General features: G+C 36.7%; 1 protein-coding gene across 1 annotated transcript in view; it reads right to left on the bottom strand.

Annotated features, from left to right (window-relative positions):
- The window catches only part of THADA (thyroid adenoma associated), a 151,778-nt gene that overhangs the window by 84,722 nt on the left and 49,596 nt on the right, over window positions 1-17,460 (bottom strand). The window contains exons 20-21 of the mRNA XM_008578920.1: window positions 16,527-16,684; window positions 9,164-9,273 (exon numbers count right to left, since the gene is read on the bottom strand). Coding sequence (XP_008577142.1) covers window positions 9,164-9,273; window positions 16,527-16,684 — 268 coding nt within the window. The remainder of the gene's footprint in view (window positions 1-9,163; window positions 9,274-16,526; window positions 16,685-17,460) is intronic.

Genomic DNA, 17,460 nt, shown 5'->3' with positions numbered 1-17,460 from the left:
GTATTTCCTACCGAAATCCCCAAGTAATCTATCAAAGTCAACGCTATTAGCCTATATGCTATACCAAAAGAGAAAGGTTTTCCAAGATTCAAGAACACAACCAAGTATAGGGTTCAAAACCAAATAAAGTTCAGACTGACATAAAGTGTTATTTAACTGGGGTTTGTACCCTTGAGAACATGGGGTAGAAACTATGTTTCAAATGATCAATGAGTTTTAACAATAGACATAACCTTTAATCTGAGGCGGTAATCTTTTCCCTTCTCTCTCAAGGCTCTTTAGGAGACCTCCTCCAGGTCCATGGCTTCAACTATTTCCTCTGTTTGGCTAACTTTCAAATACATACCTCCAGCCAGAGTGACCAGTTGTCCCTACCTGCCTGGGACTGACAGGTTTCCCAGAATGCTGAACTTCTAGTACTAAAAAATTGGGGGGAGTCCCAGGTCACCCTTTCTCCAACACTGACACCTCTCCCAATCTCCTGATGTGTATTTCCAGCTATCTGCTATCCCTCTGGGCAGCCTCCCAACACCACTTCAAACTCAACATGTCTAAAGCATTATCCTGCCTCCTCCTATCAGGCCCTTCTTCTCGCCTTGCTGTTTTTTTGTTAATGGCATTCATTATTCTTCCCATCACCTGGAATAGACACCTCAGTAAATGAACCTTTGTCTTGGTCTTTAATTTCTGTTTTGTAAATTATCCAGCTTACTTATCTAATCCCAAAGATTACAAGGCCCATGTTTACCAATATTTTATCCTCTATAATGTCTACCTATCACAATTCCTTATATATAACAGGTGATCAATAAACTTTTGCTAAACTGCTTGAACAGTATAATGTTCCAGAAGAACATCTGGATTCTAGTGCTGGCTCTGCCACTGACCAGTTACGTGGCTATGGACAAATCACTTGATCTCTCAGTGCCTAAGAATAAAAATAAAATCATTGTAAAAATGCTTTGAAAATTCGATGAGATATTATTCCCTGAGTTACTGCTACAAACAGAAAAGGCAATGACCCTAAAGTATATAAGTACCCAAAGCTCCTGATAAGAATGTCCCAAAACACTGCATGATGACCCCACACATGCCTTAGTCCTTTGTCCAGGTCTTCACATTGCTCTCTTAGTTCCACGGAGATAAATGTTTCAGATTCAGACTCTAATAACTGTCTCCAGGTTCACAGCAACTCTGACCAACTACATCATACTCTCAGTGGTCAATGTAAGCTCATCTAACACAGCACCTGGCACACAGTAGATGTTCAAGAAATCTTTTGTTGAATAATTAAACAAAGACCAACTTGTGTTGGTGCCAGCTGCTGCACATTAGCCGTGCCTTCAGGTAGACACAAAATTAAAAAACCAGGTATGGAAAGAGGCACTGGAACTTTAAGGCTTCTAGTGGTGAGGTCACTGTGCCTATAAAAACACAATACTCTAATCTACAGTTCTGACTATTCAATGAATGTTTTGTCTACTCCCCAGCAAAGATTACTTTATGAAGGAGTGATTTCAAAACTCCAGAGTTGCTGGTGTTTATGATAATGAAGGAATTGAGAGGTAAAAATGGAACCATGCAAGGCTCCCAAGAACAATGCAGCAAACCCTAGTTGTTTGTTTTGACTCCTCATCACACAATCCAGCAGTCAGCAAAAAAAAGGGAAAGGTTCCTGAGTGAAGCAGTCCTTGGTTCTTTGTGTCAACTCTATGCAGTCACCAACCACAGCCATGGGGAATTCCAAAATCCTGCTTTTGTTAGTGAATGCTTTTTCACTAAAAGAGCAGACATCCTCTTTGTCTGAAGGTTCTTTTGTTTTATTTGACTGCAACGTCAAATTAGTACAAAATACACAGTGTCTTTAGCCTCTGAGTACCTCATAAAATTATAACTTTCTTACAAGAGGTTCAAGGTTCATCATAAACAACTCTAACACTAAATGTTATTAATCTACAAAATACTCCCATGAGATCAGTTTACCAATTCTAAAGGAAGCTTACTAAAAATGTATCCAACTTCCCTCGATTTTCATACCCAAAATCCCCAAACTTTCCCAATCATAAACTAGAAAGCAGCATTGTACAATAAGCAGACTGCTTAGAGCTCTCTAAGGACTCTAGGAAAGAGGCCCTAGAGAGCTGAACCCTCTTATTTTATCCAAGAGGACACAGCATCCCAGAGAGGTTAAATGGCTTTCCTAGTGTTAACAAAGCTAGTGGTGTTAAACTCAGCTCTAATTCATGGCTCAATATTCTTTCCTCTATACCCTGAAGAGGTGAGAGTGGGGAAGGAATTGGATCGCTTTGATTTTCACAATCAAGGGGTCAGAAATCTAAAAAAAAAAAAAAGAAGTGGAATTGACAGGGAAAAGGTAGGAAATTTTGTTGTTGTTTTCTAAGCTAAGTGCTATAACCTGAGCACCTACTAAAAGTAATAGAAATGAACAGGCCAGGCTACAGCTGGTGTTCAGGCCTTTGTGCTGTCTTGAGCAGATCACTGACGCAAATTATTGTTCCATAAACACATTAGCCTAACTTCTATCCACAGAGCTATCTCACTCATAGTGGATAAGTATTCTAAGATAAGCATAAAACCCACAGACTGAAATCAAATTACATATGCTGTATACCCAGCTAATTGGTCATTAGACTATTTTGTGCCAATAAAATCAAATTCCCTGACTACAAAGTGGCTTTCCAAATGCTTCATCCATCCACCTATGTATGGTAATACAGAGCTATTTTTTGTTGAGTTCCTATTTGTTATATTACTATCGTTAATTGAGAAATGTTACCTTCATTTCCTCAAACTCTTTTAGTACGGTTATTTTCCCTAACTTAAAGATTTTTCCGATCTCCAATTACTTCATAAGCTAAATTCTCCACTCCATTCATTCTTTGGTCAAGTATTATGTTTATTTTTTCAAGGTTCACATTTATTATTTCAATTAAATTAAACACTGACAGATGTGTGCAGGAAAGCTATGTGCATGTGCATGCACATTTTAAAAAGGGAACATAACCCTGAAGCATGGAGAAATTTTAAGTCTGAAAAATGATTCGTCCAAATGAAATCCAGTGACAAAGCTACATATCAACAGAAGCCATCTTTTCACTCAGGATCGCGCTGTGTCCCGACACGGGTGCTCCATTCCCGCCGCCATTTTCCCCCTCGCATGGAGAAATTTTAAGTCTGAAAAATGATTCGTCCAAATGAAATCCAGTGACAAAGCTACATATCAACAGAAGCCATCTTTTTTTTTTTTTTAAAAAGATGACCGGTAAGGGGATCTTAACCCTTGACTTGGTGTTGTCAGCACCACGCTCAGCCAGTGAGCAAACCGGCCATCCCTATGTGGGATCCGAACCCGGGGCCTTGGTGCTACCAGCACCGCACTCTACCGAGTGAGCCACGGGCCGGCCCATCAGAAGCCATCTTAACCTTCCTCACCACCATCAAATATTGCTGAAGTTTACAGCAGGCTAAAACATATTTTGAAGCCTCCAATGCAGGCAAAGGCAATAACAACAACGACCAAACTGAAATTGAATAACCAATCAGAGGGACATGGGGAGAAGGGCAAGATATGGTAAATTAAAAGAAGTTTTTGAAAGGATCTATTAGACAGTTGGTTAACCATTCCCTGAAATCGAGGAGGAAAAAAGTAATATTAAAAAAACTCTAAAACTTTACTAAAAAAGCTGGGATAGAGGTTACTCACTAGGAACAAGGTTGCTCTGCTATTGTGTTTAAATGACAAAGTACTAACGTGAGGATTTTAGAAACAAGTGTTCAAATTTCCAGAAAGAAGGTAATATCTAATTCAACTACAGAAGTAGGCTTAAAAATAAAAATATAAATTCAGGGGTCACTAACAAACCACAAGCCAAAGACACAAAGCCTTAGAATTTAAACATTAGGACTTTCTGGTTTTCCCCAAATACTTTTAATCCACTACTGAAATAGAAAATTGAAAGAATGTTTCTCTCTATAAAGAATTAATATGGCTCCCCAGGATGGCTCATCACTACTCTTTATATATTTATAAATATTTCAAATAAAGTTCACAGAGCACTCAGTGAGAAATAAGTGTCTTATTTAGACACATTTGCCAAATGAAATGTAAATAAAAGTTTAGGAAGACTGTATATTGTTTCATTCAGAGTTGAATCACTTCTTTCACAAATCTCAACTAGTACATTCTACATTTATTTCCTGTTCAACTGAATATTCTTTAGAGATTTGGTCTTTTATTCTCCAGAAAAGTAGAGGAAATTATTTTTTCACTGTTATATTTCAATTGCTCATGAGAGGTTTTCTGTTGAAATTGAATTGCAGTAGCTATAATTAACTGATGAAAGTTTACATATTTAAATTACTCCTGTCCACCATAATTGTTGATATCCATGAGTCAACACTAGCATTTTATGACAAAAACTGCTAAATGTTAACAGTTTACTTTTTCAGGCCAATAATGTGAAAATGATTGTAATTATTGCAAGAAATACTCATATTTGTAGGTTAAACTACATTTCGATAATCAGAACAAATATATGAAGAGTAAGACAACATCAAATACTCATGAGCCTCCCTTCTATATTTAGAATTATAGTCAACAATTTCATCCCATTATAGCTAAGCTTTTAATTTATGGTTGGACAAGTGAAAGATTCCCCAACTTAACACCCTAACTTAGAATCTGTTCATTTTAATTGAAAGAATGACTTCAAATACTAAGGTCAAAGACAGTAAGCAAGCAAATAATGAATTTCATCACAAACTTGAATTTAGAGTTATGACTTTAATGTACTTATTAGCTGCTCCAACCAAATACTTAGGCAGGTAATTAATTACATGTTTTTTAAAGAGAATATGAATATTTCATCAAATTCCAAATAGAAAGCACTGTATAAGAAAACCAGATTACAGAAAATTAACTCAACATATTGTTTGTATATGTGTATGCTTGTGCAAGCATTGCTTTCAAAAGATTCCCAGAAAAAAGAATAATGTCTCCCATTCTTATTTATTCTTAGATGATTGTTTAATGGTGAAGTCAGTTTACATTTGAAGACATTTTGAATAATCCTGTTAAAAACCCATTCAAACAATGTGGCTCATGTTTAACTCTTCAGTTATTTATCCATTAATCTCTTTAAGAGCTTCCTTCCTTAGAACAGCTGTAGTCCAATAGGTGGCCAGCAGTTGGCCTCTGTTTCTGTGGATTTTCATGAATGCCCAGATTTCTTTTTGCAAACTTTTTAAATGTTGTATGCCTAAACAATTTTTTTATAACTTAAAACCTCATAAAAAGCTTTCAAAAGGAGTCCAAAAGAAACAAATTTTCTTTTAAAAATAAAAAACAAACAAAAGGAAGCCAAACACATTGTAAAGATTGTTCTCTGTAAAACAGTCTGTTCAGCAGATTTGAAATGTCTCCAAAGGAATCAAGACCCACTTGGTTTGGGAGCAACAGTTGAGAACTTATAACAGGTTGGTTAAAAGCCAATAATGACAGGCATTAGGAGATCTTTAAAGGAGATTAGGAGTGGCTGAGATACCAGGCACTGGGTCCTCCCTGGTCCTCATTCTGCTTTGGAATGTCTTCAACTTTACCATTCAAACACAGTTGTTCACAAGCCTCTGTCCTTGGTCCTCTACTCTTTTCTCTTTTTATGCTCTCCCTTAAAGACCGCAGTCCTACTATGATGTTTATGCTGACAACCCACAAATCTACATCTCTGTTTCTGTTATATCACCCAAACTAATCCCCCATCTCCAACTGCTAACTTAAATATTTCCACCAGGATATGTCATCACTATCCCACACTAAACACATGCAAAACAAATTTATTCATCTTTATAAAACCAATCACCTCTTTCAGTTTCCTTGGCTTTGTTAACATCAATCCCATTTTTCTATTCACGAAGACTTAAAACAACAGGAGCAACTAAGAACTCCCTAGTGACCTCTATCACTCACATTCAGTTGGCTCATGCGGCAGATTGCGTTTTTCAAAGACAGTCACCACAATAGCTCCCATCCACATATACTTCTATAACATGATCTTGCCACTTTGCCATCAAAAGGTGGACTGAATCCAGGCTGGTCTAAAGATTCACTCATAACCAAAAGAACATGACTGAAGCAATGCTGAGTCTTCCAAGGCTAAGTCAGAAAAAAACATACAGCTTCTGCTGGGATCTATTGGAATACTCCCTCTTGGGAATGCCTGCTGCCATATAAGAATTTCAACTACCCCAAGAATGCCATGCTGAGAGGCCACATGTAGTCCCAACTAGGTCTAGTCTTCTAGCTAACCCCACCAAGGTTCTATTAATGTGAATGAAACTGTGTTGGATCCCTCCTGACCAGTTCATCTGCCAGCTGAATGCCACCAATCAAACTGAGTAAATACCCTGAAGGGAGGAATCGTCCAGCAGAGCCCTGCCCTAATTCTTGACAAATAAAATCATGAACTGTAATCAAATATGTCCACAGCTTCCATTCTAAGAATTCAATATGTCATGTGTGGAATTGTTACTACATGGGCCAAATGTTAACTGAAACACCACATCTTTGTCTCCATTTCCAGAACCATCATCATAAAGGAGGCCCTCATCACCCAGATCTAGATTGTTATAATTGATTCCAGGGTCTCCTCACTGTAATCTATTATTACAATCTATCCAACTTAACATATACAAGTGAAAAATTGCTTTTACAAACCAACCCCACAATCAACAACAACCCCATGTTTTATATTTATAGGAAATTCTATAACGCAAAAGCATCTTCATAAATATCTATTTCATTTGATCCATACAACAAAAGCCAGAGAAATCTGTCAATAGGGACATATTCTTTTCCTTAATTCAGAGATGAAAAGATCAGAGGCTAAGAGGGTTAATTTTTATACAATCTCACTACCAATGAAAGGAATGAATATACATAGTACTAAGAGTTTGAGTAGTCAATGATTACTTCTATTCCTTTATTCTATGATGCCTCCTATGATCTATTTCAGATAAAAAATGATTGATGTTTCTCTTTGTCCTCCCACAGCAAATTTACTTTCAAGGTACTCCATAACTGGCCTCAATCTATCTATTTGTTTGGTATTTTCTACTAACCCCACTACCACCACCATCACCACTACAGGAAGACTGGCTTATTTACTCACCCACCTAACAATAAGCCATGCTGATTCTAGCCTCTGAACATGTACTCACGTTTCCTTCTTTCTCCTCCTTTCTATTTAAACCTTACTCATGCATTAGCCATGGAGCACCTCCTCCACGAAGCCCTACCAGCCTGTGCCTGTTGCTTGCTCTCTCTCTGCTGTTCCTACAATATTTGTAAATTTCAACCAAAATTTGGCAGTTTTTATCTTGCTCAAATATATTGGTAGTACTTTCCAGGCTGGTATTCAGCCAACACACATCCATATATACAGAGATGCTTGATGCTTCCAGCCAGGGTCTGTTCTAACCAGTCAGTGCCCATAACATATCTTTTGTTAAATATTTTGAATTTCATCCCACTTATTTCCCAAACTAAACCATAAGCTCTTTAATAGTAGGAACCATGTCACAAAAAAGAAGTATTATATCCTCCTAACCAAGCACCATACTCAGCATACAGCTAATATTCAATATATATTTGTTAATTGCTTTGCAGGGAGTAGAGTGTGTTGCATTGTATGAAAAAAAAATATTCATAAGTCTACACTGGAAACAAAGAGTTGAAAAGATAAAATATTTTTAAGATCAGCAGTTTAACGTCAGGGACATTTTAAAATTATCATTTAAAGACATTCTGTGCAGGGCCGGCCCGGTGGCACACTGCTACAGTGCGCTGCTTGGGAAGCGCGGGAGCGCTCCCGCCGAGGGTTCGGATCCCACACACAGACCGGCCGCTCACTGGCTGAGCGAGATGCGGGAGCAACACCGAGGGTTGCGATCCCGTTGCCGGTCTCGGTCCGGTACAGGCGCGACACTGAGGGTTGCGATCCGTTGCCGGTCACGAAAAAAGACAAAAAGGGAAAAAAATAATAATAATAAAAATAAAGACATTCTGTGCAGCCCATAACTGCCAAAATGTCTTATAAATGTTTTTACCAGGAGTGTGAAAAAAAGGTTTCAAAAATGTTCAAGGAGTAGAAGTCTTAACAGCCCAAAATAAAGTGTTTGCTGAGGCTACAAGGCTGGCAGAACTCTGCTTCATTTCAAAAAGTTTCCAGGCAAGGGAAATGTTTTCCTGGAAAATAGTACCTTTTATTTAGAGAACACTTGCCATGAACACTTAGTCATTAAGTAATTTAAGATTTCCTCACCAGCTCTTTGGAGAAAATGTATTATATGACTGAATAAAATTATCAGCAACTATAATGTCAAAAAATACATTAGGTTAAATATATGAAATCTAACTATTTTTCCAGGTAAGAAAAAATCTCTTTTATATTTTTTGGTCTACTTACTATTATTTTAAAATTTTCTAGGGCCGGCCCAGTGGCGCACTGGATAGTGTGCCGCTTGGGAAGCGCGGCGGCGCTCCCACCCAAGGGTTCGGATCCCACATGCAGACCGGTTCCTGCTCACTGGTTGAGCGAGGCGCGGGAGCAGCGCCGAGGGTTGCGATCCCGTTGCCGGTCCCCGGTCCGGTACGGAGGCAACACTGAGGGTTGCGATCCGTTGCCGGACACGGAAAAAGACAAAAGACAAAAAAAAAAAAAATTTTTCTAAAAGATGAAATTACAAAGAGAAAGACAAAATCCTTAAGTGTTTCTCTGACTGTAATACATACAAATTCAAAAAACTTCAAGGCTTGTTTTATTCCAAATGCCAGGTAATTTTCAAACACACAAAACATTCATTTCATTCAATGAAAAGAAACAGTAATATCAAAGCTATTTTTAGTAAAAATCTTTGAGTTTGCTTCAAATCACCTTTCAATGAGGGAGCAACTTGGTTTGGACATTTCACTCAATCATCTGCAGTAAATCATACAATGAAACCTAAGACAATTTCTTCCAGGAGTTTTGTAGCCAACCAAGTCTTATTCTTTTAAACATCAAAAGACATAACTACATTCTGCTCCAAGAGCATGGTTTGTACATTTAGTCTTTTAAAAGTGTACACAAAAGGATACTTGTTTTACCTGTTCAGTATTTCAGTGAGTTTCACAAAACCAGTATAAGCCAGTTCAAATGCTCCTCTGTGTCTGGACTGTAAAAGATGTTGTTTAAAGTAATCTCCTATTTCTTTTACCTTAAAAAAAAAAGTCAAAAACAAATGTTCACGTTATGCTTTTATTTATAGATGTATTTACATCCGTAATATCATTTAGAACCCAGGTCTACATGTCCACCCATTTAGCACTTACCACGTGACAGGTAGTGTTTTAAGCATTTTTATAGTATTTCATTTAGTCCTTAACAATAATTCCATAAAATAAGTACTACTCTTATCTCTACTTCACAATGAGGAAACCGAGGAAAGGTTAAGTAACTTACCCAAGGTCACACAGCAAGTGGTGGAGCCAGGATGTGAACCCAGGCAGACTGGCTCCAGAGCTGGCCATCTTTAACTGCTATACTAGGACTGCCTCCCTCTGCCAGCTTCACGCCTCACTGTGCACTCTGTTAGCGCCTATCCACCCCAATAGCAAATCACACAAGTGACAAAACTCATACACATAGGTCTAGATGAGAAAATTGCCTTTAAAAAAATTTTTTTTCCATTTTTTATTATGGTAAAATGTACATAAAATAAAATGTACCATTGGGACCATTTTTAAGTGTACAGTTTAGAGGTATCAAGTGCATCTACAACCATCATCAACATGCATCTACAGAATTTTTTCATCTTACCAAACGGAAACTCAATACCCATTAATTACCTTTTAGACACATAAAAAATGTTAACAGCAATATAAGATTAAGCACAAATGGCCTCCTGAAAAACTAATAGGCTTCACATTGAGTCAGAACTATGGAATTAGCCAGAATTCCACACAATTGCTTTTCCACAAGTTGTCTTTCTCCACACAAAATTAGATGAATAAAAAATATGACAATTTATTTTAAAGAAAAAAAACCTGAGAATTGGTTGCTAAGGTTTTTTAACAGAATTGACTGTTAAATTGGTCAAACTGACTGGGCTTCTATATCATTAGATTTGGTGGTTATCGGCTTTAGAAAATCTAGGTTTTGTACAAAACTTAGGAACAAAGCTATAATCACCTTTCTCTTGATCCAGGCCTCCCCAGTCAATCACAGAAAGGTAAAAAAGCAAGCTGCCTCAAGATATCTCAGATATGCTTACCTAGAAGCATCTTCTACCTCAACATGGTGACTATATTAGTATACTGCATACATTAGAGATAATAAACAGTATGAGTAGTTAAACGTGTGACCGTGGGCAAATGTCTCAGTCTCCTCATCTATAAGCTGTGAATAATATTACTTACACCTTGTAGGTTGTATTAAATCAGCCCATAACCTATAATCCCATTCAGTTCAATATGAATTCTGTCTAGGGTTCTAAATACAGGAAAAATAAAGACATAATCTACACTCAAAGTATATCTGATTATAAAGATATAACGAGTGATACAGTTAGAGAAATAAGAATCAGATACAAGACCAACAAAGAAGCAGAAAAGCAGTATAAAATGGATTCTTTTTATTCTAACACTCCAATATCCCAAAAAGTGACATGTTCTTCAGCTCAAGTTTTCCTGTAAAAATCTGATAATACTTCTCACTTTAATATTTTTTAAAGTCATAATACTACTAGTTGTCAAAGCAACAGTCAGGGTAAGCCTTATTTTATCTTCAATATGGTAATTTCAGAGTATCTATTTGAACAGAATTATCAAGGCTCAAATCTGAATTCAACCCCCAAAATAGATCTGAAGCTCAATAATCCTACAAAATGAGGACCTGAAAAACACCAGTTGGACAATTGTTATGACCATCATTTCTATTATCAGAGAAATAAAAGAAGATTTCTGAGAAGGTGTTTCAAATCACAGAAAATAAAAACAGAAGTCACAGAGATGGAGTCTCCTAACTTCCTTAATTTTTTTTCCCCAAAATGTTAAAGATATTAAAAAATACTTTAGGAAAACATAAATGTTACTGGCAAAGTACTTCTCTGTGGACTTGCAATAGTTCACAATCTACTCCTTAGGCAAAGCTCAGATCTTCATTGCTTCCTATATCCTAACTCCCTTCAAAGGGGCCTAAACCAAAAAGCATATAATAAAATCAAAGACCTCAAATGTAAGCAGTGGATGATCTTAAGGATGGACCTCAACTCTATGTACTCCTAGCCTCAGAAATCAGAATGATGTTCTGCGGCCAAAAGTGAGATGTAGACAGTTTTTCCTCATTTCACTTTACACTTAAAAAATCTCCCAACAAACCCACATAGGTAATACCCAGGCTTCTTATGAATTTTCTCTTTGAGGAGAGCATAAAATTCCTGTTAATCAGACAAGAAGTATTTCTTTAGCACCTTTCCAAATGCTTAGCAGCTTAGTGATGGGTAGGTAGAGAAGACTGAAACAAGATGTCTGTCCTCAGTAGGCTTTCAGTTCAGGCTGGCAGAGAAAACCAATATGTTGGATGGTACCCATTAGAAGCATAACAGTCCCAAGAAATAAAAGATCCTTCTGCACTGGAATAATGAGAAAAGGCTTTGTGTCTAGACCTTGAACAGGATATACTTGTGTGGACCAAAATGGAAGAGGGTTAGTAACATGAGAAGAGGCTAGGAGGCTAGAATGAATGAATACACATTTATTAAGTACCTGCTACCTATCAGACACTGGCTGGGTTCTTTTTATATGAATGAACACAGCATACACAGGCAAGAGTTAGCAAACCTTCCTGAAAGATCTAGAGGTTTCACACTAGAAAACTGTGAAAGATAGGGCTGCAAGGTAGGGATGAGCCCAATTACAAAGAGTGGGAGGAGGAGTTCACAGGGCAGTATGGTCTATGAGCAGCTGGACAGATGGCCATGCTGACACTCACTCAGTTGATAATCAGACTACAGAGAACAGATTTGACTTAAACAACTTATAAAATTAATAACAAAAATCAGAATTTTTTTTTTTTTTTTTGGTCTTTTGTCTTTTTCCGTGTCCGGCAACGGATCGCAACCCTCAGTGTTGCCCCCGTACCAGACCAGGGACCGGCAACGGGATTGCAACCCTCGGTGTTGCTCCCGCGCCTCGCTCAGCCAGTGAGCGGGAACCGGTCTGTATGTGGGATCCGAACCCTCGGGCGGGAGCACCGCCGCGCTTCCCAAGCGGCGCACTGTAGCAGTGCGCCACCGGGCCGGCCCCAAAAATCAGAATTTTTAATTTTAAAAATGAAAAAGTCCTCTGAAAACTCCAATTGAACTGCCTTTTTACTGATGCCATCGTTCTCAGCGATGCTACTGAGTTCCTATTTAAAGTTCACAAAAAGCTGGATATCTTCACAAAATATATTTTTAATAAATAACATGCATCTCAGGATTTTTGAAAGGGAATTAAGGTAAAAATTTTTAAAAAGAGACATTGATTTCTGTTCTAGTGAAATTCTAGTCACTTGTCTCTTTAAATTTAGCACATCCTGTTTCTACCTTTTCATAAAACCTACCTCTATAGGAAAATTAACATGGTTTATGGTTTTATAGGGTGTAAATTTCCACAGTGGAGGACAGCTACAGGCCATGTCTCCAGGCATCTGTAATTCACCAACAGACTAATTAGGAAATCTAAATGCTCATGTGAAGCAAAAAGCCCACAAAAGACAAATGTAAATAGATTTTTTATTTACCTCTTATCTATATAGTAAAGAGAACCGCGTATTATATTTCTTTATGTTCCCACAATACCCTTATAGTAAGGCAGTCAATAAACAGGTGACCAAATGATGTGGTTACATGCTCAACTTCATTTCAAAACTTAAAAAAGTTAACTTGCATTAAGTATAAGCCAATTCATACTTACAATTTTTTAAAAACTAAACTTTGGTGAAAGAAAATACAAAAGGCAATTTCTTTAAGACTTATGAATGTTAGTAAATGTACATCCCATTTGTAGTCCATTAAAGAAAATCTAAAACAGTAACAAAAGACACTGAGGGAATGTATCAAGGCAGTTAGCCTTGTACATCATAAAAGATACAACAGAATCTAAAGCAGTTTTAAAAATAGCTAATTTCTACTAGTTGGAAATTATTCTTATTCATATGATTTCTGTGACAGTAATTAGTAGAAGGAAGAAAGCAGGTATGAAAACTCTACCCAGAAGTTTCTTTTTAGAAATATTAGGGGAAACATAACATTGATATTTCAGGTAGAGGAAGTTTTTTAAAAAAAAATCAGTTGGCACTGGGTATCAGATATCCATGAAAAGAGGACCAACTAAATGTAACAAGCAAAAGCTCTACATCAGCAAAACATCAAGCTTGAAACCTAGACATACACCAACTAGTCAGGAAGCTGTGAGATAAGGTTGTGTGCACTGCTCACTCTTGAAGGGTCTCGACTTACATGCCTCAAAGCTGGTTTTATCTCTGCCTCTTGTACAGGGACATTATGAAAGAACCTTTCATTATGTGATTACAGTGCAGGAGGAAAGTCAGACATGCCTCTGAATGAACACATTTTCTTCTTTGCTGGTGAGAGCACACTACTCCACAAGAAATGGTCTAGGGAAATGAATCATTTGCTAAAAAGTTCAGTAGCAAGTTGTCTTACTGTCCTGCTGCTTGCAAAAATTTACTTGGGTATTGGAAATAGGGAAAATTAAATTTAAAGAAAAATTAAATGAGCAGTTCAGAACAAAGGCAGCACTGTGCCATGTCAGAGAACAGGCTGGAAAGGAGAATTGGGTTCCTGTCCCAGAGCTGCCACAAACTGGCTTTGTGATCGTGGGCAAAGCAGGTAATATCCAGGAGCTTCAGTTTCCTCTTGTCCAAAGGAACTGGATAATATTAACCGTATGATTCTTCCAGCTTAATAGTTTGTGAATATAGCATTGAAAACTCAGCATCATAAACAAGCACCATTTCTTTTCTTACAGCAAAAAAATCCCCAATTGTAATCTACCTGTTTTAAACTACACTCATATTTGTGGGATATATGTGGTCACCCCTTTAACAAGAAGCTGTAAAATCAGGACGGTCTTGAACTGGGCTACGAAAGAAATCTTCTCTGTCTTCTACATTCAAGCCATCTAATTTCAAATTATAATAAAATTATACTTTTTCAAGAGTGAAAGCTAAGTGGAGAGAAACATCAGGCTGAATATCAACATTTTAGGCTATATGGAATAGCTTCCTTAATCCACTGAGAGAAAAGCAGATCAAAGTTATTATTTTGGGGGAATAAGAAATTGAAGTTCCCCATTCTCCCCCACAACTAGGATAGCGTTCTGCCTACAAGTTACTTCAATGCCTTACCTCCAGGTCTGTGGCAGTCACATTCACCTAAGGTGTCTACTCTTAAATTTATAGTTTTGCCACTAGGCACAGCAGATCTATAGCTATGCCAAGGCAATTATGCCTTTGAAACTAAAGGTGTACCTTAGGTGATACCCAATATAAATATAAATTTATTTTTATATAATATAATATAGCCATACCAATATAAATTATATTCTTCTCTGTCATTTATATATTTAACTCTTAAAAGTTTTAAGTACATGGGAGTATTTTTAATTTAAACAAAATTTTGTGTTTAAAAGCAGGAACCCTCTAGTAATTTAAATAACACTGATTTCTTGATGGCTTTGGATTATCAGTGACTAAATGCTCCTAAACTTGAGGCATTTCTTTAAAGTCAGCAAGATCAAGAATAAAGTTTTCCAAAGAGGGAAGGGTTTCAATGCTAGAACACTGCTATGACATATACTTTTGATCGCTCATTCAGTCACTAATTTCTTTTCACACCTATGTATGTGAGGTTACCACATGAACAGTCACATGGAAAAATAACTAGACCTCATTAGAATGGAAACTAATGTTTTACAGAAAATCAGTCAGGATTCTATTTTTTGTTCAAACAAACAGTCATTAGAAGAATTTTTTGGTTTTGAAGAGCCTGCCTTTTTGTTATTGTTGTTTTTTGGGGTGGTTTTGTTTGTTTGTTTGTTTTTTATGAACATCTCTTTTGTCTTATATTAATTCCCAATTTTACACGGTTATCCTACATAAATTAAATTCCTAAGATTTGGGTGTTATGTAAAAGGTGCCAAGGCAAAATGATTTTCATAGGAAGCTTTTAGGTCTTTCTCAGTTACAGTAAAAGTAAAATATGTTTCCCTTAATTTGGTTTTTAAGCACTATCCAACAAACCCCAAAACTAAATGTTTTAACTTGTCCTTGGAAAGAGAAGTTGAGAAGTCAAAGGACTCTAGCACATGTTTACTTCTTAGATTCTTAGATGGTGAACATCAGTGAAGTAATCATTAATCATAGTTGGATTCCTCAGCAAAGACGCTGGCACTGGCACTACAGCCAGTCACCAGCAATGACTGCAAGTAACTCTAGGACACTAACGCCTATTTGATTTGGAAGAGAATAAGGAATATAATGATGCCGCAGTGTACTGTTTGCCTTTGCCTTTCTCCATCTCAGGGCCTTGCAACATCACACGCCCAGGTGTTATCCAGATGCAAGCACATGAGCCACAGTGTGAAAATAAAAACATTAGCATTACTGCCATAGAACTACTCACACAGTTATTACAGAAATAATCAGCATTAGCATACTACAATATTTGTTTTGTTCTTGAATGTTTTAACACCCTAGGGAAAAAATTATCTTTATTTGAAAAAGGCTAAAAATGAAAGTACATGTTTTATATCTTTGCTGGAAAATGGTGGGAAATAAATTTGTTGAAACCATATGGAAAGGAACAGCGAATCAATTAAAAACAGAAATCCAATAAATCTAAAATATTTCCAAATGAAATGCTTGTGGTAAGCTAATTTCTTGTAAACACTGCACTCAGTCACTTGAACAGTCCCAGATGGTGAACTAACTTTGTGGTCTCAAAATAAAAGTCAGCCAAAAAAAACCAAAGTGACTACAACTTCATTATTGATGTAGTGGGAAACATGAGATCCATAATCAACCAATATATTACTTTTTACCTCTGCAAAATTTAAGAGATTTGTGGAAATTTACTAAATAGATAATTTCAGCTAAAATGTAAGTCTATGAATGTTAAATGGAGAAATAAATATTAAAATAATAATAATGCAGTTAAAAGTGAGATAAAACTAGATATTTATATACCTTAGAAAAATAAAAATGCTTCTAAAAATGCCATAATTTTGAAATGTATTGCAAGGTCTAATATTCTAAATTACCATAAACTTTCTTCAGTTGACATCTGTAGAATTTTATTCAACAAAAATTCAAAACCTTTTTTTTTCTAAGTTGGATTATAAATAAAAGCTTGTGATTTATGCTTTGACCAAAAATTATACCTGGTGGAATAAACATCTATCTTACCTGCTCCACAGTTAATAATCCATCAGAAGATTCTGGCACAGACTGCATGGGTAGAAGCTGGCACAGCGTGCCTAAAAGTAAAGCAACTTCCTTCATACTTCTCCAACAACATACCAGCACCATCTGAGCAGTTACATCACATGTTTTTCCTTCTTTACCTTAAAAAAAAAAATCAATTGCAACACTACACACTCTTGATTATTTTCATCCCAGTTTTCTTAGAACAAGCTTATTCAAATTTCTCCAAGAATAATCTGTTTGAACAAACCAATTTGTCTTATATTTATTCAGGAGAAAAAAGTTAAGGTTTGTCAAACATGTGCTATGAGGAGAAATCATGCTAAGTATTTTTTAAATTTATTACTTTCAAAATAAATTTTAAAATAAAACACAGTATTGTCTCAAAATTTAATTAATGAAGCAAACTCTCTGCTTCTCTCATCCATAAAGTATTATATGGATGACTATAATAAATATACTTATGTATTTTCGTGAGGATTTTTTATCACTAAAGGAGTAGAACTTTTAAAATCAAAGGAAATTACAAATTCTCTTTTAAAATTATCTTTCAATACCCTGGTCAATGAGCTATAATTACCCTTACTTATTCGCTCATTCTAGTTTTAGGAGTATTTTAGTATAGACAAAAAAAAAAAAAAAATCCAAGATAAACCATTAAATTAAGAAGGCAAGTTAAAATGATATTTATAGTGTAATTCCATTTGTGCTTTTAAAAAGCGGGCCGGCCCGGTGGCGCACTGGATAAGTGCGCCACTTGGGAAGCGCGGCGGGCGCTCCCGCCCGAGGGTTCGGATCCCACATACAGACCGGTTCCCGCTCACTGGCTGAGCGAGGCACGGGAACAGCTCCGAGGGTTGCGATCCCGTTGCCGGTCCCCGGTCCGGTACGGGGGCAACACTGAGGGTTGCGATCC

This window comes from Galeopterus variegatus, unplaced genomic scaffold (assembly GCF_000696425.1).
Source record: "Galeopterus variegatus unplaced genomic scaffold, G_variegatus-3.0.2 Scaffold1782, whole genome shotgun sequence".
NCBI lineage: Eukaryota > Metazoa > Chordata > Mammalia > Dermoptera > Cynocephalidae > Galeopterus > Galeopterus variegatus.
This window is presented reverse-complemented; position numbering and strand designations above follow the sequence as displayed.